This window comes from Chelonia mydas, chromosome 1 (assembly GCF_015237465.2).
Source record: "Chelonia mydas isolate rCheMyd1 chromosome 1, rCheMyd1.pri.v2, whole genome shotgun sequence".
NCBI classification, from domain to species: Eukaryota; Metazoa; Chordata; order Testudines; family Cheloniidae; genus Chelonia; species Chelonia mydas.
Genome location: NC_057849.1, coordinates 2,155,561 through 2,179,439, shown reverse-complemented (window position 1 = coordinate 2,179,439; position 23,879 = coordinate 2,155,561). Strand labels below are relative to the sequence as shown.

Below are 23,879 nucleotides of genomic sequence, written 5' to 3'. Positions count from 1 at the left end.
AGAGATGGATCCAGGCAGCGCTCGGTTTGCAAAGAGGCTACATTACTTCCGGATTTGCCATGAAGATGTTGATGATGGCCTATGGGGTGAATGGTTCCCCAGATACTGTGGCAAAAGTCTGTTGATCCAGTAATGTGTGTGAGACTGAGGTCTGACAAACAGAAATTGCAGGTGACGTTAGCTGAACAAGGAAAGTGAGAGGGATATTTTCACAGGGTCACGTGTTGCACATGTGATGGGTATTGGGGAAATTGTATTGTGATGGCTATGGACCAATGTAGCGATCAAAGGCCATGGCCAGCATGAACCCGGACTCCATGGTAGTGAGTGAATCAAAAAAAATCTGGGCTAGGCAACCATTGGTGTGAATAGCCCAGTTGCAGAACCAGAAAATGCAGAGGGCTTTGGGCAGGGTGGTGGTGGATACGACCAGGTCAGCGAGCACCAGCATGGAAAGGAAAAGGTACATGGGCTTGTGGAGGCTCAGCTCGGTCTTGATAACAGCCAGGAGGAGGCTGTTCCCCAGGAGGCTCAGACAGAGCAGAATTGGATGGAGATCCGGACGTGCGCCGCCTCCAGCCCTGAGATGCCTAGGAGGATAAATGTTGAGGGGTGGGGCGTGGTCCAGTTGGGTGCGTTCAGATCCACAGCACAGCTACTTCCTGCCCCTGTAACTAACCTTGAAAACAATCAGGTTACCTGGCCCAGCTTCAGCTTCTGGCTTGGCGTGGGGGGACCTCAAGGGGAAGAGGAGGGACAGAGGGCCAGGCCTGTGGTGAAAAGTGGATGGTGCACTTTTCTAATTACACAATTAGAGTGCACTTTTCTAATTACACAACTTGAATGTTGACGGGTTTCAGAGTGGTAACTGTGTTAGTCTGTATCAGCAAAAAGAACAGGAGTACTTGTGGCACCTTAGAGACTAACAAATTTATTTGGGCATGAGCTTTTGTGGGCTAAACCCCACTTCATCAGATGCATGGAGTGGAAAATACAGTAGGAAGATATGTAGATATATATAGATATAGATATACAGAGAACATGAAAAGATGGGTGTTGCCATATCAGCTCTAACAAGACTAATCAATTAAGGTGGGCTATTATCAGCAGGAGAAAAAAAACTTTTGTAGTGATAATCAGGATAGCCCATTTCAAACAGTTGACAAGAAGGTGTGAGTAACACTGGGGGGGCGGGATTAGCATGGGGAAATAGTTTTTAGTTTGTGTAATGACCCATCCACTTCCAGTCCTTATTCAAGCCTAATTTAATGGTGTCCAGTTTGCAAATTAATTCCAGTTCTGCAGTAACCTGGAAGAAAACATAAAATCATTATTAGTTGTATTTTCAGATAACACAACAATTGGGGGAACAGCAAAGAATGAAGAGGACAGATCACCGGTAGAGAGCGATCTCATTCCTTGGTAAACTAGGCGCAAGCAAACATGATGTGTTTTCATATAACCAAATGTAAATTGGGTGTCATGGGAAATAATCAGCTGAACTCAAGCTCCCAGCATAACACTGTGGCCAAAAGGACAAATGCAGTCCTTGAATAAATAAACAGGAATCTTGGGCAGGCACAGAGAGGTTATTTTACCTCTCTATTTGGCACTGCTGTGACCACTGCTGGAATCCCATGTCCAGTTCTGGAGTCCACGATTCAGGAAGGAGGTTGATAAGTCGGAAAGGGTTCAGAGAAAAGACACAATAATGATTAAAGGATTAGAAAACCTGCCTTTCAATGATCGATTCAATAAGCTCAATCTATGTATCTTAACGAAGAGAAGGTTAAGGGGGAACTTGATTACAGACCATAAGTTCCTACATGGGGAACAAATATTTAATAATGGGCTCTTCAGTCTAACAGAAAAAGGTAATAGCTGGAAGTTTAAGCTAGACAAATTCAGGTTGGAAATAAAGTGAACATATTTAACAGTCAGGGTAATTAACCACTGGAACACTTTGCTAAGGATCATGGTGGATTCTCCATCACTGACAATTTTTGATTCAAGATTGGATGTTTTTTCTAAAAGATCTGCTCCAAAAATATTTTGGGGAAGTTCCTGGCCTGTTTAGGGAGGTCAGACTAGATGATTACAATGGTCCTTTCTGGCCTTGGGATCTATGAATCCAGGAAACATATTTTCACATCACTTATTGCCACAAGAGATCACTGAGTCCAAGAGCTTAGTAGGTGATTCACATGTTCCTGTGATACTGTCCTTTATAAGAAAAAAAAACACCTCTTTCACTGTCAGTGAATAAGACCAATTTAAAAAAATCCTATTATTTATGTGGGACCTGTGTATTATATTTGGCTGCAGCTAGCAGAGGACAACACCATGGGTCTTTGACAACACTATGAGGAATACAGTAAAGATAAATAGACAGGTTCGATAGTACCCATCCAAGAAATGCTCCTCCCCAGAGCTATGATCCCATTGTCAAAGATGCTAGTGAAAACGGGGTATTGGATCCATCCAACAGAAAGGGAGAAAACTAAAATTCACTTCAGTGTCCTTTTATTTCTTCTCTCGCATTTTAAAGGAGTTGGTGTTGGTGTCTCATTCACAGATCGGGGCGGGGGGGAACCTTTTCCTGACAACATTCACCTCCAAGTGTGTAATTTTGGCTCCCTCAGCTATGTCAGTGGCCCAGAGAGACAGACTCCAGCTGGTGAGGAACCTCCATGGACACCCTCCGGCTGTATATAAAGCTTTTCCCACTCTCCAGCCCCTGCAGCTGGGTGTCTCATGCTGCTGGATCCGAGTTCATCCTCCTCACGAACTCGCATTGTGTTACTGCAAGGGGAATTGGTGGTGAGTCAGGGGTCTTGGGGAAACTGACTTCTTCATAGCTGAGTCTTTTCAGCCATTACGCCAGGGGAGACGGGGGGGCTCAGCCGGCTGACAGGAGCATGTATGCGAAAAGATCACCCTGTGGAGGGGTTCACTCACGTGGCAGCTCACAGCTCTCAACATTCTTCCCACAATTGTGTCCACCCATGTCGAGGGCCCCACTACACTTTGCACAGCTGACGTCAGCTTTGGCTTTCGAAAACAGGAGACTGTGAGAGGTCGGATGTCTAGGGTTGGCAGAATTCAGTTTTTATTTTTTTATCGTTTTGAAGGATAATCTCTCTGTTTTTAAGCATTTTAATTTATTCATCAATTTATATTTCCTTAACTATTTTGCATTTTTTGAAATGTTTATTGATTTAAATTTTCACAGTTGCAGGAAACTGGGGGGTGGGTCAGACAATAAATAAGCAATGACAGCAGACACTGAGATTCAAGAACGTAAAGTAGTATAACTTTGAAATGTACAGCCAGGCTACTTGAGACCATGTGAGTGTTTGATTTAAGACTCTTTACTTTGTATATTTTGACCTTTGATGTTAACAATTTGTGTTTTGCTTATCATTAATGGAAATATTTTTCATCAATTTGTGCCTGTGAGTGACAGTTCTCAGGACATCCAGGATGGTGAGTCACTTTATTAGCTCCTGCCTCAGTGAGAGGGAACCTCTCTTATGGAGGCTAATAATAAGCTCCCTGACAGTCAAGAATTCTCCTCTGAGCCAGCCCTGACTTTGCATTGCAAGTTAATAATAGGAGCACCGGAGTGCCCAAATCCCTTTGAATCAGTCGTCTGTGATAAACATCCCCTGATACTGGCTATTCACAGACATCCCAGATTCCCTGCCCCTGAAAAGCAGCGTTGCCCTGTTTATCAGTCTTACCTTAAACTACCACTCCTGTGTTACTGTCATAAATATAAAGGGAAGGGTAAATGCCTTTAAAATCCCTCCTGGCCAGAAGAAAAATCCTCTCACCTGTAAAGGGTTAAGAAGCTAAAGGTAACCTCGCTGGCACCTGACCAAAATGACCAATGGGGAGACAAGATACTTTCAAAAGCTGGGAGGACGGAGAGAAACAGAGGGTCTGTGTCTGTCTGTAGGCTGCTTTTGCCTGGGACAGAATAGGAATGGAGTCTTAGAACTTTAGTAAGTAATCTAGCTAGGTATGTGTTAGATTATGATTTCTTTAAATGGCTGAGAAAAGAACTGTGCTGAATAGAATGACTATTCCTGTCTGTGTGTCTCTTTTGTAACTTAAGGTTTTGCCTAGAGGGATTCTCTGTGTTTTGAATCTAATTACCCTGTAAGGTATCTACCATCCTGATTTTACAGAGGTGATTCTTTTTTACTTCTATTAAAAGTCTTCTTGTAAGGAAACTGAATGCTTTTTCATTGTTCTAAGATCCAAGGGTTTGGGTCTGTGGTCACCTATGCAAATTGTTGAGGATTTTTACCAAACCTTCCCCAGGAAGTGGGGTGCAAGGGTTGGGAGGATTTTGGGGGGAAAGACGTGTCCAAACTACGTTTTTTCAGGAACCCAGATAAAGTTTGGTGGTGGCAGTGGAAGTCCAAGGGCAAAGGGTAAAATAGTTTGCACCTTGGGGAAGTTTTAACCTAAGCTGGTAAAAGTAAGCTTAGGAGATTTTCATGCAGATCCCCACATCTGTACCCTAGAGTTCAGAGTGAGGAAGGAACCTTGACACATGGCACTTGTGAGCTTTTGTAATAAAAACAAAAATCGGTTTATTTAAGAAAGAATAAAGATTTAAAACCAGAAACAGGATAGAATGATGGAAACAAATTGTTACATTGCAAAAGAAAATCATAAAATGCAAACCTGGGTCTACACTTATTATTGATTACCTTTCCTATTTAACAAAGCAGATTCTCCCCGCCGCCCGCCTCCCAAGTTCAGTCTGTTGCAGAACTGGCTGGTTTCACAAGAACCAGGATCCAAATGTTCATGAAAAGACTATTACCAGCAGGAGAGTGGGGTGGGAGGAGGTATTGTTTCATGGTCTCTGTGTATATAATGTCTTCTGCAGTTTCCACAGTATGCATCTGATGAAGTGAGCTGTAGCTCACGAAAGCTTATGCTCAGATAAATTGGTTAGTCTCTAAGGTGCCACAAGTACTCCTTTTCTTTTTGCGAATACAGACTAACACGGCTGTTACTCTGAAACCACTCTGAAAAGCATTTCCTCTGTGGATGGATACAGAGTGCTTTTCCTTCTCTGTGATAGACTGAAAACAGCCTTTTGTTTCTAGTCACAGGCAGGGTGAACCCCAGTCTGGCTCTAAATTATTTTTTTCACCTTTAAGTGATTTTGATTAATTGTCATTGCCTCTGATGGTTTTACATTGAAAGTCGTAGTGTTTGTACGAAGCTAAAGATGAACCTTGCATTGCATCACCAGTCAGACAGGGCGAGGTGACAGCTCTTCCTTGACTGAATGGACCATCTCTGAGACACATTACTGTATCTCCTGTGACTTATTTCTACTCCAAGCCCATAAAGCACATTGTCAATATAAATACGTTATTCCTTAAATATTAGCTGTACATACATCTCACAATGACTATTATGAATCTTGACAAGTTATGAGCTTTCTGCAGATACTTTACATATTATTTGTATGGATAAATATTCTGTAAGACTTGTGTTTGGTATGGTGAGTTTGTCAGGGTGGTGATGAGAAATGTTTTCAAAGAACAGGGGACCCATTTGCAAATGGGTCTCTGTGTCAGTGTGTGTATGGTAAAATTGATATTTATCAACATTTACTTATAAAAATCTAGTGTCTCCAAGCCTATCTACATCTTAGTACAGTTACCTTCAAGGGCAAATTGTTTGGAATGTAGCATCCAAAACAGAAACAAGGTAAGGTACAGAACAACAAGTTAATAAAGCGGTGGGTTGGATCTTTGGTGACATGTAAAGTGCTTTCTAATATGTAACCAATTGTGCTATAAATATAAATGGTTTTGGGGTGTATTTTGAAGCATACCTACTGTATAAGATGGACATGCTGCGAGACTGGAATTGCTTCCCAGAAAGAGGGGTACGTATGTCTACCTTTCGTATTGTACTACTTTTTCTTAGACAATAAAATGGGCTATCTTTGGTTATTTGGTCTCTTGAATATTTTTCGTAATGAACTAGAGGTGTAGTCAGTTAATTGGCTATCCATATTACTGGGGCTGTCTGTGTATTGGACTGCAGGTTTGGACCCTTTACTCTGAACTGTCTGTCAATTTGATACCTCTCCTATACATTTAGCTGAAACATGTACTGCATTCTCATTGTCGATGATGATCTTGACCCGTTCCTAAACTGCTAGGAGATCTGCTGGTGAAAAGTGCCATCTTGGAGGGAGGTAGTTGTTGTTCATTATTAATTATTATTATTATTTATTACTTTGTTACTATAGTTACTGATGCGCCTCAAAGGGCTCTACTCTCAGAAGATGGATGCTCAGCATTTTCTGAAAATTAGATCCAACCAAGGAGTCTAAAGTTGATCACTATGAAATAAATCACTTTCAGAATTCTGGGTTACACATTTTAAGGCCAGAAGGGACCAGTCTGATCATCTAGTCCAGTACAACACAGTCCCTAGAATTCCGTCCAGTGATTCCTGCCTCCCGCCCGGTACCTGGTGCATGGGTGTCTCTTTCTAAAGATATGCTCTAGTTCAACCTTGATTTAAGGGTTTGAAGTGATAGGGAGTACACTGCATCCCTTAGTAAGTTGCTAAAATGGTCAATTACCCTCATTGTTAAAAATATGCACGCTATTTCCCGATTGTCTCGGTTCAGCTTCCAGTCATTATATCTTGTATGTCTTTGTCTGCTAGATGAAAGACCCCTCCTCACATAATGGATCTGCTTTCCATCAAGGGGAGTCAATTGAATCTACACAGACTAAGAGTCTGATGGCTCTGACAGTAAAGCGTGCTTTTCAGCCTTGAAATCATTCTTGTAGCTCTTCCCTGGTCTTTTGCTGAAAGCCGTGGACCATGGGCATATCACTTCATCTCTCTGTACCTCAGTTCTCCATCTGTAAAATGGGGAATAAAAACATTTCTCTCTCTCTCAGGGGTGCTTTGTTGAGATATTAATTAACATCCAGGAGATGTAAAGACATTACAGTGATAGGAGCTATATAAATACCTTCATAGATCACAGGCCTATTGTTGTCCCATTAAGTCAAAAATAACACGGACAAAAGAACAAAAGAATAGCCGGGCTGGGTCAGACCAAGGGTCTGTCTAGCCTAGTACCCTGTCTGCGGATAGTGGCCAATTACAGGTGCTTCAGAGGGAATGAACAGAACAGGTAGTCCTCAAGTGATCCATTCTGTGTTGTCCAGTCCCAGCTTCTGTCAGTCAGATATATGGGGACACCCAGTGTGTAGGGTCAAGTTCCTGATCATCTTGCTAATAGCCATTGATGGACCTATCCTCCAGGAACTTATCTAGTTCTTTTTTGAACCCTGTTATAGTTTTGGCCTTTATAGCATCCCCTTGCAATGAAAATAGAGTATTCTTATTTTTCTGGTTTTGGTCCATTTCCATGCAGGGAATGGAGATGTATTTAAGTAACGAGGACTAGGAGAACTGTGATGTAATTAAGACAAGGAAATTTTAAGCTAAATGGCAGGAAGAGTTTCCTGACAGTGAGACCTGTAGGCTGTGAAATTGACTTCTTGGGGAACAAAATGGTGGAAGCTCAATCAACTGAGTTATTGAAAACTTATTGGATGCATGCAATGGAACAGGACTATTCTATTTGCTACCCAAGATCCATAAACTTGGAAATCCTGGATGCCCCATCATCTCAGGCATTTGCACCCTGACAGCAAGATTGTCTGGCTATGTAGACTCCCTCCTCAGGCCCTACGCTACCAGCACTCCCAGCTATCTTCGAGACACCACCGACTTCCTAAGGAAACAACAATCCATCCGTGATCTTCCTGAAAACACCATCCTGGCCACTATAGATGTAGAAGCCCTCTACACCAACATTCCACACAAAGATGGACTACAAGCCATCAGGAACAGTATCCCCGATAATGTCATGGCTAACCTGGTGGCTGACCTTTGTGACTTTGTCCTCACCCACAACTATTTCACATTTGGGGACAATGTATACCTTCAAGTCAGCGGCACTGCTATGGGTGCTCACATGGCCCCACAGTATGCCAACATTTTTATGGCTGACTTAGAACAACGCTTCCTCAGCTCTTGTCCCCTAATGCCCCTACTCTACTTGCGCTACATTGATGACATCTTCATCATCTGGGCCCATGAAAAAGAAGCTCTTGAGGAATTCCACCATGATTTCAACAATTTCCATCCCAACATCAATCTCAGCCTAGACCAATCCACACAAGAAGTCCATTTCCTGGACACTACTGTGCTAATAAGCAATGGTCACATAAACACCACCCTATACCAGAAACCTACTGACTGCTATGCTTACCTACATGCCTCCAGCTTCCATCCAGGACACACCACATGATCCACTGTGTTCATCCAAGCTCTAAGATACAACTGCATTTGCTCCAATCCCTCAGTCAGAGACAAACACCTACAAGATCTCTCTCAAGCATTCTTAAAACTACAATACCCACCTGCTGAAGTGAAAAAACAGATTGGCAGAGCCAGAAGAGTACCCAGAAGTCACCTACTCCAGGACAGGCCCAACAAAGAAAATAACAGAACGCCACTAGCTGTCACCTTCAGCCCCCAACTAAAACCTCTCCAGCGCATCATCAAAGATCTACAACCTATCCTCAGAAATGATCCCTCACTCTCACAGGGGAGACAGGCCAGTCCTCGCTTACAGACAACCCCCCAACCTGAATCAAATACTCTCCAGCAACCACACACCACACAACAAAAACACTAATGCAGGAACTTATCCTTGCAACAAAGCCCGATGCCAACTGTGTCCACATATTTATTCAAGTGACACCATCATAGGACTTAATCACATTAGCCACGCCATTAGGGGCTCGTTCACCTGCACATCTACCAATGTGATATATGTCGTCATGTGCCAGCAATGCCCCTCTGCCATGTACATTGGTCAAACTGGAGAGTCTCCATGCAAAAGAATAAATGGACACAAATATGACATCAGGAATCATAACATTCAAAAACCAGTAGGAGAACACTTCAGCCTCTCTGGCCACTCAGTAAAAGACTTAAGGGTGGCAATTCTGCAACAGAAAAGCTTCAAAAACAGACTCCACAGAGAAAATTTTGAGCTTGAATTAATATGCAAACTAGATACCGTTAACTTGGGTTTAAATAGAGACTGGGAGTGGCTGGGTCATTACACATATTGAATCTATTTCCCCATGTTAAGTATCCTCACACCTTCTTGGCAACTGTTTAAATGGGCCATCTTGATTATCACTACAAAAGTTTTTTTTTCTCCTGCTCATAATAGCTCATCTTAATTAATTAGCTTCTTACTGTTTGTATGGCAACTTCCACCTTCTCTGTGTGTGTATATATATCTTCTTACTGTATGTTCCATTCTATGCATCCGATGAGGTGGGCTGTAGCCCACCAAAGCTTATGCTCTAATACGTTGGTTAGTCTCTAAGGTGCCACAAGTACTCCTGTTCTTTAAACATACAAGTCTGATGAAAATATAACAGAGGGAACAAGTGTGCACTGTCCAAAGTACATGGACAGGTGGGGAATGCTACCTCTTCATAGATAACAAGGCCAGAAAGGACAACTATGAACATCTAGTCTCACCTCCTGTATAAGACAGGCCATAGACATTCCCTGAGCTAATTCCTATTGGAACCCCGCACACACACCGCAAGAGAGAGAGAGAGAGAGAGAGAGAGAGAGCACTGATGACACCAGCATCTAGCCATAGTGCCTAAGAGCCAGCACCTGAAGGCCTTTTCCATTTTTTTCAAAATGAAGAAGCAGCTGCACTGAGATGCAGCAGGATCTTGGGGCTAGAGTATGGGACTGGAAACCAAAGCTCTATTCCTGGCTCTCTCACTGACCTGAGAACTTTGGCAAGTCCTCTCTCTGTGCCTCTGTTTCTCCTCCCATCTTGTGTCCATCTTTGCTATTTAAACATCAAGCTCTTTAGGTCGGGAACTGGACAGTGCCCTAGCACAATGGGGTCCCAGTCTCAGGTGGGGTTTCTAGCCATTTCAGCAGTACAAAAATAAGTCAGCTTGTAAAGAAAGGACAGCCACCATTGTTTCAAAAACAGTGGCACAAAAGTTACAGCCCACCCTGACGAGAGACTCACTAACCAGCTCTGAATCTGAACTTCTCTGACTAGTCCCCTTCTCCTGAGGCTTCCGGGGTTTTAATCCTGTTTTCTCCAGCTGGGGCTGCCTGTTGCTAAAAGGCCGCACCTGTGTCTCCAACGAGGTTTGGCTAACCTGGCTCACACATTCGTTAGTAGCCCAATACCCATCCCAGTTGGTTTTTTTCACACAGGTTTATGCATTTGCCTATTTGTCCTTTCCTTTCCCTAGTTTTCTGGGACAGATCAAAAGGGAGAGACAGAATGCTGCACTGATTGACAAAGGACAAATGAAAAAGATTCAGAGTGTACTACTTCCCATAACACTTCATTGTTCTCACAGAAAGCCAGAAGAGGAAAGGGAATCAAATGTCAAAGGTGAGAAACAAATAAACCAAAAAACCTCAGCCTCCTGAGGAGACAGACTGCACTGCCACAATCTCTAACTCCAGTGATTCTGTGTAAGTTGCTGTCCTGGGCCTGGAGCTGGTATTTTGAACAGAGGAAATTGATCCAATATTCAGTAACTCACTTGCACGCTGTTTCCCAAGAATTGAATCAGCCCTCATGGGTTCTTTGCTGCCTGTTTAGAGAGTAAAAGCTCTCCCAGACTAGGTAGGAGAAGAACAGTACATCATGTCATGTCTGAACACCAGCACCCGATCCCACCCTGCCGTCTTCCTCCTGGTCGGCATCCCTGAACTGCAGGAGGCCCAGTTCTGGATCGCCTTCCCTTTCTGCATCATGTATGTCATTGCCGTGCTGGGAAATGTCATTGTTCTCTGCATTATAAAGACTGAGCCAAGCCTGCATAACCCATGTACCTCTTCTTGGCCATGCTGGCCATCACTGACTTGGTCCTGTCCACGTCCACCCTGCCCAAAATGCTGAGCATCTTCTGGCTGGACTCCAGGAAGATTGGGTTCCATGTCTGCCTCATTCAGATGTTCTTCGTCCACACCTTCTCATCAGTGGAGTCGGGCATACTCATGGCTATGGCCTTGGATCGCTATGTGGCCATCTGCTGCCCCCTCCGTCACTCCAGCATCCTGTCCGTCCAAGCCATAGTGACAATGGGGAGCCTGGTGCTGGCACGCGGAGTCCTTCTGGTGAGCCCCTTCTCCCTTCTTGCCCGCAGGCTGCCCTTCTGCCAGCGCTGTCTCATCTCCCACTCATACTGCGAGCACATGGCCGTGGTGAAGCTAGTGTGTGGGGACTCTACAGTCAGTGTCATTTATGGCCTGTTTGTGGCTTTTATGGTGGTGGGGATTGACTTGTTTATCATCTCCGTGTCCTATGCTATGATCCTCCTAGCTGTGCTCAGACTCCCATCCACTGACACCCGTCTCAAGGCCTTCAGAACCTGTGCATCTCACTTGTGTGTCATCCTTGCGTTTTACATCGCTGCCCTCTTCACGTTCCTCACCCACCGCTTTGGCCACAATGTCCCCCACCATGTCCACATCCTGGTGGCCAATCTCTACTTGCTGGTGCCCCCCATGTTAAACCCTATTGTGTATGGGGTGCAAACTAAACAGATCTGGGAGAGGGTGCTCCGTAACTTCCAGCAGAAAGGAATCTGAGCAGTGTGTGCCTGTCTAATTTAATCTAGGAATATAAAACATTCATCACCATGGCCTCTGACCCATTCACTCATAGAGGTATGTGATCATAGAAATGTCATCATGGACTCCATGGGGGCTCCACCTTCCCTTCCTGACCCAGGAAGGCACCTCTTCCTTTCCCTTCCTGACCAAGGAAGAAACCTCTTCTCTCAGCTCCCATGATACCCCCTGCTTGGGCGCTGGCTGGCTCATTGGTGGGGATCTCTGTCACCCATCTCTCTCAATGGTTTATATCAGCTTTTAGCTATAGTTTGTTGTACAACAAAAATAATGTGAATAAATTACCTGGCCACAGGTGGGTCCCAAAATACTGTGTCTAGTAAATATACCCTGAAGTTCAAGGCTCAGGTAGAAACTGGCTGGTTTCTGGTGGCTTCTGAAATGTAGAACACTTTGAGCTCTGTTACAGAGCACACAAACTATTCCAAGGGATACTCCTCTAATCCTATACACTACAGATATTAACGTTTGGTATCAGTTATACAGCTGCATAGCACCATACATAGACTGGAAACCATCCCAAACCAAACCCTGAACAGATCCCAGTTTAATTCACACACTATTCCTGAAATAGACGGCAACACTGTTGCAAATAATGGATTGTAAGTGGCACACATCCCTACTTGGTGGAGGAATGGGCCCAAGAAACACAGACACACACTGGCCCTTTGGGCTGAGAGATGCAGACACACACAGGGCTCCTTTTAGACTTGGGCATAGGCCTGGCCCATGTGAGGGGAACTGCACCAACAGGTACTGACACACACCTTGATGCTGTGAGGGGAATGCATTAGACAGATGCAGACACATGCCTCAACCCATGAGGGGAACAGTCTAGACAGACTCGGACACATCTAGACCCTGTAAGGGGAATGGGGCTGAGAGAGGTGGACCCCCCCCCCCCCGAACTCCTGTGAGGGAAAAGGGAACGAAAGACACAGTACAGACACATGCCAGCCCCTGTGAGGGGAATGGGGCAAAGAGATGTAGACATGCCTGGCCTCTGTGCATGGAAGGGACAGAAAGACACAGACACACACACAGCTCCTAAGAGAGGAATGGGGCAGAGAGATGCATGCACATGTCCGTTCCCTGTGAGGGGAACAGGGCTGAAAGACACAGACACACGCCTGGCCCCTGGGAGGGGAACACAGCCAAAAGACAGACACACACCTGGCCCCTCTATGAGGGGAATGGGGCAAAAAGATGCAGACACATGCCTGGATCCTGTCAGGGGAATGAGGCCAAGAGATGCAGACACATGGCTGGCCCCTATGTGGGGAAGAATGTTTAGAGACACCAACACATGGCCAGCCTCTGTGAGGGGTTTGGGGCTGAGAGAGGCAGACACACATGTGACGGGTTCGGTCACAGACACCCCCTTAGGACTGTCACCTGATGTGCTGAAATTACCACTGAGCCCATTTTCCCTGCCAGCCTGGGCCTCCAGAACCCTGTCTTGTTGAGCCAAACACACTAGCCTGCTACAGTGCAGACCCAGGGTCTGGGCCACACCCCCAAAGCTGCAGACCTAAACTGAAAACAGCTCAGCAAGGTACCTATCTCCAGCACTCAGAAACCCAGACCCAAGGGGGTCTAAACCCCAGAAAAATCTGCCTTACTTTGTATAAAGCTTATATAGGGTAAATTCATAAGTGTTCGCCCTCTTTATCACTGAAAGAGATACATGCACAAATTGTTTGCCCCCACAGGTAACAGTTACACTGGGTTTATTAATAAACAAACGTGATTTTATTAAGTATAAAAGGAGGATTTAAGTGGATTTAAGTAATAACAGACAGAACAAAGTAAGTCATTAAGAAAAATAAAGCAAACATGCAAGGCTAAGCTTAATACACTAAGAAACTGGTTATATGTAATAGCTCACCCTCAGAGATGTTCCATTAAGCTTCTTTCACAGACTAGACTCCTTCCTAGTCTGGGCCCAATCCTTCCCCCTGGTTCAGTCTTTGTTAATTCCAGCAGACATCTTAGGTGGTAAACAGGGAGTTTCTTCATGACTGGCCACCTCCATTGTCCTGCTTCACCCCCTTATATAGATTTGGCAAATGGCAGAAGTCCTTTGTCTCACTTTGACCCCCTCCCCAGCTTCTCATGGAAAAGTACAAGGTTTAAAATAGATTCCAGTATCAGGTGACATGTCACTGAAGACCCCAGTCTCCATTCTTTATGTGCTGGACCACACATCCACAGGAAGGTTCAGCTTTATTTTCTGCTAATGGGCAATTAAGCCATGTCTGGCTTCCCCATTGAAGACCCTGAAGTGTAAGCAGAGGGAGTGACCCAAAGTCTTGAACATAAAATACAAATACACAAGATAATATCCCTAACTTCCTTTACAAAAATGATACATGCATGCAAATAGAATAATCATATCCAGCAAATGACAACCTTTCTAATGACACATTACATGAGGTATTTTGCATGAAGCATATTCCAGTTGTGTCATATTCATATTCATAAGTATATTTTCATAACACATATGGAGTGCAGCATCATAACATGCTTGGTCGCTGTGAGCAGAATGGGGGCCAGAGATGCAGTCATGTGTCTGGCCTCTTCCTGCCCCCTAGGAGCAGGAATTAAATGCCAGACACATTAACAGTGCCAGATGCAGACTGAGGAGCTGGGCCAGAGGCACCAGCAGGCGCCTGGCTCCTAGCAGGGAGGTGGGGCTGAGAGGTGAACGCACAGCAAACCTCCTTAGGAGAGGATGGTAGAGAGAAGAGGAGACGGGCATGGTCCCCTCACTAGTGGTAGATCCTGTAATGCAATGCTAAACTGTACTACACTGTTGAGCCACTCAGTGTCCTTCAGGAAATCCCCTTGTTGCCAGCCCTATTGTCCTCTGCCCCCAGTCCATAGAGACACCCCCCTCCCCACATTCCTTTACAACTTCCAGTCATTAGGTCTCTGCCAAGTCCCAGTCATAGTTGTCTTCCCAAAGCTCTTTGCTGTAGAGCGAACCCCTCCTACCCCTTCACAGGTCTCTCCTACTATCCCCAGGCAGAGGGTCAGATGGGGTAGTCAGAGAGGTTCCTTCTGGCCTGGGAACCTGTGAAAGATTATGAGAGGGGAGAGGGGCAGCCAGCTGGGTGTGAGAGCATGTGTGGCAGGGGGAGAGTGGCAGTTGGCTGGGTGTGAGAGGGCACATGGTGGGGGGGAGAGTGGCAACTGCCTGGGAGTGAGAGCGTGCATGGTGGGTGCAGGGAGATGCAGCCAGATGAGCATGAATTTGCCATGTGGTAGATCAGGTGCCTGGCCTTGTGGTCAAGGCTCCGGACCAGGGCTCAGATCTGGGTTCACTGGCTCAGGCCGGAGTCCAGTCTAGTACAATCTCCTCTGCCTGACAGTGACCAGACCAGGTGCAAGACACTCACAAAAGGGGTTAATCTTTTCCCAGGAGACATTTACCCCTCACCCCCAATCAGAGAGGTTGGCTGGTGCACTGAAGCAATTGCTGGCTTTGTCTTAGACTCCCTGTGTCATCTTGGACAAGTACTTGGGCTGCCAGGGACACATCCCTCACCTGTGATGTGGGGTGACCACAACCCCACCTTGCCCACAATTGGTCCATCTTGTCTGCCAAGATTGAATCTCAGGGGGCGGGGACGGTTTCTAGTTGTATGTCATACAGCACCTTGCACAATGAGGCTCTGATCTTGCTGGGTTGGGTGGAAATGACTAATAAGTAAGATGTTCTAGAGCAGTAAAAAATGAAAACTGTGTTGTACCGCAGACCCAGACAAGCGTGTTTATTAGCCCCGCTGCTCAGCAAGGCTAAGGTGGGTTTCCACATCGGGGGGTGACTGGGCCATCTGGATCCCCGGCCTTGCTGGCCCTGATGTCACCTGCATGGACCTTGCTCCCTAGACACTGACCCGTCCCGTGAGCCTTCAGGCTGGTTTGATGCCCAAGATGAGGAGCGCCCTCTGCCGGATCGCCGGGGTTCTCACCCCGTAGATGATGGGGTTCATCATGGGAGGAAAGAGCAGGTAAATGTTGGCAATGAGGATCTGAATGTGGGGAGCCATGTGGCCGAAGCGGTGGGAGAGGTAGGTGAAGATCGTAGGGGTGTAAAACACCAGCATGACGCAGACGTGGGAGCTGCAGGTGCTGAGCGACTTGTGTCGCGCCTCCTTGGAGGGGAGTCTGAAGACAGCCTGGAGGATCAGGATGTAGGACAGGACAATGAGGATAAAATCTAACCCCCCGGCGAGAAACGCTACTACCAGACTATAGGCACTCATGACCGTTGTGTCTGCACAGGCCAGTTTCACGAGTGCCATGAACTCACAATAGGTGTGAGAAATGACATTGGTCCTGCAGTACGGGAGCTGCTTCAGCAGGAATGGGTGTGGGCCCAGTAACACGGCCCCCCTCATCACAATGACCAGCCCTATCTTGGCTACGACCTGATTGGTGAGGATGGCCGAGTGTCGCAGCGGGTTACAGATAGCGACGTAGCGATCAAAGGCCATGGCCAACATATACCCGGACTCCATGCAAGTAATTGAGTGAATCAAAAAAATCTGGGCCAGGCAACCGTTGGTAGGAATTGTGTGGTCCCTGAACCAGAAAATGCAGAGGGTTTTGGGCAGGGTGGTGGTGGAGATGATCAGGTCGGCGAGCGCCAGCATGGAAAGGAAAAGGTACATGGGCTCGTGGAGGCTCGGCTCGGTCTTGATAACAGCCAGGAGGAGGCCGTTCCCCAGGAGGGACAGAATGTAGACGGAGCAGAAAGGGATGGAGATCCAGATGTGCACCGCCTCCTGCCCCGGGATGCCAAGGAGGATGAAGGTGGAGGGGTGGGGTGTGGTCCAGTTGGAAGCTGCCATGGTGCGGCTGGTTGCGTATGTTCAGTTCCACGGCACGGCTACTTCCTGCCCCTGTAACTAACCATTAAAACAATCAGTAACCGTCTGATGGGACCATGACAAGGTGGTGTTTTCTCAGCTTTAGTTCTTCACGTGTCCTGTGCTAATGGCACAAAAAGTGTGAGGGACAAATAGCCTATTCTTGGCTCCTGCACTGCAGCCATTCCACTCCCATTACAGAGGCTTTTAGTGGTAAGTGAGGGCTCTGTAGCAGTTCAAATCAATGTTTCTTTTTCTCTACACTCCTCACATTAGATGCACTATGAACTGTCCATGAAAATTCTGCCTGAAAATAGACTTATCAAGCTCAGTCCTGAGCCGTCAGAAATGGGCAGAGAGCCATGACAGTTATACCCGTTTACACCACCTGGAGATCTGTCCCATTGCAGCCAGCTGACAGAGAGACCTGATTTGAACCGTTTTCACTGATTGTGCACTGTCTCCTGAATACCGGTAGCAGGGGAGTGGAGGGAAAGTGATGTGAGGATTACTGTTCATGGGGGTAATTGGGTTTGGATGTCTCAGCCCTGATTCTTGAGGGATAACGGTGGCTAATTAGTCCCTTTGAGGGAATCTCACGAGAGAGGATGGGGTGGAGTGTGCGAGGATGCTAAGCAGCCCTGACTATCCTTAGAGGCAGCCTCTATTGGTTAGAGATAAGGCCTATTGGCATGGTGTCAGGGATTGTAGATTGGTCCCATGAAGCTTTCTACAGGGCTGTCAAGCCAGCATGATTTAGAATCATAGGATATCAGGGCTGGAAGAGACCTCAGGAGGTCATCTAGTCCAACTCCCTGCTCAAAGCAGGGCCAATCCCCCACTACATCATCCCAGCCAGGGCTTTGTCAAGCCTGACCTTATAAACCTCGAAGGATGGAGATTTTAAAACCTCCCTAGGTAACCGATTCCTGTGCTTCACCACCCTCCTAGTGAAATAGTACAGGAGGACTTGTGGCACCTTAGAGACTAACACATTTATTAAAGCATAAGCTTTCATGGGCTGCAGCTCACTTCATCGGATGCATAGAATGGAACACACAGTAAGAAGATATATAGATATATAGATATACAGAGAAGGTGGAAGTTGCCATAAGAGGCTAATAAATTAAGATGAGCTATTATCAGCAGGAGAAAATAACTTTTGTAGTGATAATCAAGATGGCCCATTTAGACAGTTGACAAGAAGGTGTGAGATTTAAGGGTGGCAATTTTGCAACAGAAAAGCCTCAAAAACAGACTCCAAGGAGAAACTGCTGAGCTTGAATTAATATGCAAACTGGATGGGCCATCTTGATTATCACGACAAAAGTTTTTTTTTCCTGCTGATAATAGCTCATCTTAACTAATTAGCCTCTCACAGTTTGTATGGCAACTTCCACCTTCTCTTTATGTATATATCTATCTTTTTACTATATGTTCCATTCTATGCATCTGATGAAGTGGGCTGTAGCCCATGAAAGTTTATGCTCTAATAAATGTGTTAGTATCTAAGGTGCCACAAGTACTCCTGTTCTTTTTACAGATACAGACTAACACGGCTGCTACTCTGAAACTAGTGAAATAGTGTTTCCTAATATCCAACTTAGACCTTCCCCACTGCATCTTGAGACCATTGCTCCTTGTTCTGTCATCTGCCACCATTGAGAACAGCCAAGCTCCATCCTCTTTGGAACCCCTCTTCAGGTCATTGAAGGCTGCTTTCAAATCCCCCCTCACTCTTTTTTCTGCAGACTACTAAATAAGCCCAGGTCCCTCAGCTCAGCCACTCCTCATAAGTCATGTGTTGAAGCCCCCTCATCATTTTTTGTTTCCCTCCACTGGATTCTCTGCAGTTTGTCCATTGCTCATTTGAGCAATAAATTCACATGAGAAGAGCAAAACCTTCGCCTCGACTGATTCTGTTGTGTCTAACGTCTGTTTTTGCAGCATTCACAGTTAGAGCAAAGCTGCCCTGCTGGAGTGCTGGGAGACTCAGGGCTGAGCCCTGCATGTTCCTGGGAGAGATGCGGACCATTCTCACAGCCCTGCCTTTTGGAGGAAGGATGCAGGAGGTTCATACCAGTGGTCTGACTTGGGAGCCCTCTTGTTAGGGGGCTTATTCCTTCACCTGCTTACTTCCCTGGGCCTTCTCACATGAACAGAGAGCAACAATACCCAAAGTCCAAAGGTGCAAACAATTCGATGTTTATTGGGGTGAACTTCCAGCAAGCATGATTCCAGTTTCCTTCCTTAGTATCCCCCTTCCCAGCTCTGACAACACAGAGCCTTACACCTGTGGCCCTGTTCCCATTTCCCCCACTTAGCAAAACATGATTCCAATTTCCCCACCCCCATTCCCTGTTCCCATTCCCCCCCACTTCCTGATTGACTGCAGACTATATAGTAAAACTTGACTTCTGCTTAGCTATACCTTAACCAATCATTTTCCTGAAATTTAAGTAACCAATCCTAACATATTGTAACATGATTATGTAACCAATTATATCCCACCACCTTAATTAGTTTACACCCAGCAAAATTAATTATACAGCAGACAGAAACAGAACCAGACAGAGATTATACAGACAAACAATAGGGAAGTGGGGACTACAAGGATAGAACAACACAGAAATGCATCCGATGAAGTGAGCTGTAGCTCACGAAAGCTTATGCTCAAATAAATTTGTTAGTCTCTAAGGTGCCACAAGTCCTCCTTTTCTTTTTGCGAATACAGACTAACACGGCTGCTACTCTGAAACAGAAATGAGGATTTCACACCCCAGCTATTGATAAGTGAGTTCTTGCCAGACAGGATGCTATCAAACTAAGTTTCCTTTTACATTTTCTAGGCACTTCCCTTTCTCTGGAGGCAATAGGCATTATCAGGACAGAATTGTATCCTAACAGCCCAATAGCACCTTCTTTCAATGTGACTAGTTTGTCATGTGAGGAGGTGACCGGTCGCTTCCCAGGTTATGGCTGCCTCTGCTGTTTAGCCAAAGGCCTTAGCCTAAGAATAGGGCCTCAAACTGTCACAGTGAGAAAAGGCCTTATACGGTCAGACAGTGATTTTGATTCTCTTTTATACCTCTATGACTAGCTAAGTGATAAGAATACACCTAAATTCTTAGAGTATAGGCCTTTACAGACAGGCCTAAATATCTATATCCTAACACCTCTGAGCCCAGGAGTCCCATGGACATTGATGGGAGCTTTGCACACAAAGCGCCCAAAGGATTGGGACCAAATGATTTCATGATGAGAATGGAGGGCACGCCTTGCCTGCTTCCCCTCCAGTAACATTCTCACGCCTCCATCTAGTGTCTGCGGGTTTGTCAACACAGCATCTAGAGACATCGCTCCCAGCTCTGAGACAGCCAGCATGCTAAACACAGCAGGATAGCCTTAATGGTGCGGGTGCCAAGTTCAAGCCCATCGGAACCCCTAGCTGTGTTTTTGGGAGGCTGCTTGCGCTGAGGCAGCTATACTTCTATTTGTAATGAGCAGATAAGAACATAAGAATGGCCAGACTGAGTCAGACCAAAGGTCCATCTAGCCCAGTATCCTCTCTTCCGACAGTGGCCAATGCCAGGTGCCCCAGAGGGAATGAACAGAACAGGGATTCATCAAGTGACCCATCCCCTGTCGTTCATTCCGAGCTTCTGGCAAACAGAGGCTAGGGACACCATTCCTGCCCATCCTGATTAATAGCCATTGATGGACCTATCCTCCATGAATATATCTAGTTCTTTTTTGAACCCTGTTATTGTCTTGGCCTTCACAACATCCTCTGGCAAGGAGTTCCACAAGTTGACTGTGTGCTGTGTGAAGAAATACTTCTTTTTATTTGTTTTAAACCTGCTGCCTATTAATTTAGTTTGGTGACCATAGTTCTTGTGTTATGAGAAGGAGTAAACAACACTTCCTTATCCATATCTCCCCTTGTGTTATGAGAAGAGGTAAACAACACTTCCTTATCCATATTTCCCCTTAGCTGTCTCTTTTCCAAGCTGAAAAGTCCCAGTGTTATTCATCTCCCCTCATAAAGAAGCCGTTCCATAACCCTAATAATTTTTGTTTTCCTTTTCTGAACCATTTCCAATTCCAATATATCTTTTTTGAGACAGGGCAACCATATCTTCACACAGTATTCAAGATAAAGGCACACCATGGATTTATATAGACGCAATATGATATTTTCTCTCCTATTATCTAACCCTTTCTTAATTATTCCCAGCATTCTGTTTGCTTTTTTGACTGCTGGTGCACATTGAGTGGATGTTTTCAGAGAACTATCTACAATGACTCCAAGATCTCTTTCTTGAGTGGTAACAGCTCATTCAGACCCCATCATTGTATATGTATAGTTGGGATTATGTTTTCCAGTGGGCATTACTTTGCATTTATCAACATTAAATTTCATCTGCCATTTTGTTGCCCAGTCACCCAGTTTTGAGAGATCCTTTTGTAGCTCTTCACAATCTGCCTGGGTCTTAGCTATCTTTAGTAATTTTGTATCATCTGTAGATTTTGCCACCTCATTGTTTACCCTTTTTTCCAGATCATTTATGAATATGTTGAATAGAACAGACCTCTGGGGGACATCACTATTTACCTCTCTCCATTCTGAAAACTGACCATTTATACCTACCCTTTGTTTCCTAACTTTTAATAAGTTACCAATCCAGGAGAACACCTTCCCTCTTATCCCGTGGCAGCTTATTTTGCATAAGAGACTTTGGTGAGGGACCTCGTCAAAGGCTTTCTGAAAATCAAAGTGCACTATATCCACTGGATCCCCTTGGTCCATATGCTTGTTGACCCCCTTAAAGAATTCTAGTAGATTGGTGAGGCAGGATTTCCCTTTACTAAAACCATGTTTAGTCTTCCTCAACAAATTATAGGTTTCAGAGTAGCAGCCGTGTTAGTCTGTATTCGCAAAAAGAAAAGGAGTACTTGTGGCACCTTAGAGACTATCCAATTTATTTGAGCATAAGCTTTCGTGAGCCACAGCTCACTTCATCGGATGCAACAAATTATGTTCATCTATATGTCTGACAATATTGTTCTTTATTATAGTTTCAACCAGTTTGCCCGAGCTGGGTCAGAGCTAGTGTGGGTACATCTGCAGGAGTTGGGATTTATATCTCCAGACATAGCCTGTCTTTTTTTTAAGGAACGCTTTTGGTAACTTTACTCCACACCATCAGGAGTAACCCTGCCAGCATTCACAGCTCAGCCTAAAATGAATGAGCCATGAGCAGAGTTTTTACCGATTATCCAAGTGCAATGTACTAGTTGCTTTGTGCATGCTAGGAAAAGTTTCCACTAGCTCCTGGCCTGGATTTTCTAGGTAACTGGGTGCAAAGTAGAGCTTGAAGCTCATGCAAACATGCGGTTGCACTGGTTAAATGTTGGGTGCGATTTTAAACTCGTTCAGTTAAATGGATACAAAAGACTTTGTGGACGGTTTGATTGCAGTTTAGTTTAACAAGATTAGGGAGAGTTTTAAGCTACAATAAAAGTGTCCACACAAGGATTTACATATCTTTAATTAAACCAGTTTAATTACAATGGTGCAAGTCTGTGGGCTTGTCTTCCTGTACAGTGCTACAGCGTGTAGCTGCCTGAAGACATCATTATCACAATTTCAATCCCATGCAGAGGGATTCAATGATACACTGATAATAACCCCCCAGCCAAATTCTACCTTCAGCCAGGTGCAAGCGGTTGCTGTTGGATCCAATGGGACCTAGGCGGGAGAAGCTTTGTGAGAGCAGAATCAGCCCCTCACAAGGAACAGCATGGTCACATATTATCAAACCATCAACCCTGCCTAGAATATACAGGGGTCTCTGCCACAAAGGGGGGTGCTGGGAAACCTACAGGAGCTCTGTTACCCTGGGTTGTCAAAACCCCCAATGGGGTGAACTTAACTATTTCACTTCAGGCAGCGTGAAGAATAAATCAACAGGAACTCAGGGATTCTGTTTGATCAAGGAGTAATGCAAGTCAGCATGCTCTTGGCTCACACGGCTGTTTATTACATGTAAGCGCACACAGACATAAGCAATAGGTTTAGAACATCCCAGATATTCACCAATATTCTGAGACTGTATTGAGTAACCAGCAACATGCCAGTGCTGGCCAAACACCTCCTGCCAGGGTGTAAAGATGTCAGGAAAACGTCTCTCCCAGGATGGCTCCTGAGGACTATTCCCAAGTACCCTTCATTATTTATAAAACATATAGGTCATAATGATCCCTATTAAGTTATTACTTTTTAAAATTTTAATAAACTTTTATTATTAATGGCATCTAGACTTAATGATATTCATTTATTTTTTTTTTTCAGTTTTTATTTATTTACTTTTTTTCATACTGATTAGAAAACCTGTCAGCACTTTTGACCTTGCTCCTGAAAGCCTGTCCCCAATTTAACCCTTAACTATGTGGTGTTCTATTTTATTAATTCATTGTGGCTGAGTGCACATAATATGGTTCCAATTAGCTTGATCACATTCTGGGGCATATACACCTTTTAAATCCAAGGCAACATTCCCCTTTTTGAAGACCATATATTTTAAATATTAATGCCTTTTCATATACATGAGTTCAGTGAGCTTCTTTTGAATGTCCATCATTAGGCTCAAGGCTCTCAACCGAGACTGAGCAGGAATTTTCTCGCTGGCACTTTTCAGTTTTGCCCCTGATTTTGCCTTGTTAAAGTCCAGACATCAAGAACTTATGTTTGGAAAGTGCCCATGGTTTGATTAATATTTTTTTTTATTCAGCATTTCAGTGCTAAGATCACAGCCAATGCCACTTGAAGCATTAGAATCACCACGATTGTAGGTAAAGCCAAATTGAACATTCCCAATGCCATTCCAACAATGTCATCCACTATTGTGTTCCAAATCTTTGCTAACCCTTTTAATTACTGTTTCATTTTATTAGAAGTGTGATGGATGGTAACCATGACTTTACACGTCTCCTGCCTAGCAACTTGCAAACAATGTTTTAAATGGGAATGCTCAAATAACATTTTAATAGCAATTAAATGTATTTGAATAGGTACAGGCATTACATTGGAGTATAAGGTGTATTTTACTTTTAATTGGCTGAACTTTTATTAGGCACTTGATATTAAAAATTACATTTTTAATGGCTTCAATTGTACAAAAGCACTTATTTTGGGGAGATTGTTGGTTATATTAAACACAT

At 44.7% G+C, this 23,879-nt stretch overlaps 2 protein-coding genes across 2 annotated transcripts; one reads left to right on the top strand and one right to left on the bottom strand.

Moving 5' to 3' along the window:
• Nucleotides 1–10,789: 10,789 nt before the first annotated feature.
• LOC102944560 (olfactory receptor 52R1-like) lies at nucleotides 10,790–11,736 on the top strand. The gene is given in 2 exon segments (XM_027832051.2): nucleotides 10,790–10,964; nucleotides 10,967–11,736. Coding segments are annotated over 2 exon segments (945 nt in total).
• A 3,959-nt stretch (nucleotides 11,737–15,695) lies between these two features.
• LOC102945909 (olfactory receptor 52K2) lies at nucleotides 15,696–16,637 on the bottom strand. The gene has a single exon (XM_007069926.2). It carries the CDS (start codon nucleotides 16,635–16,637, stop codon nucleotides 15,696–15,698), a length of 942 nt encoding a protein of 313 aa, XP_007069988.2.
• Nucleotides 16,638–23,879: the final 7,242 nt, after the last annotated feature.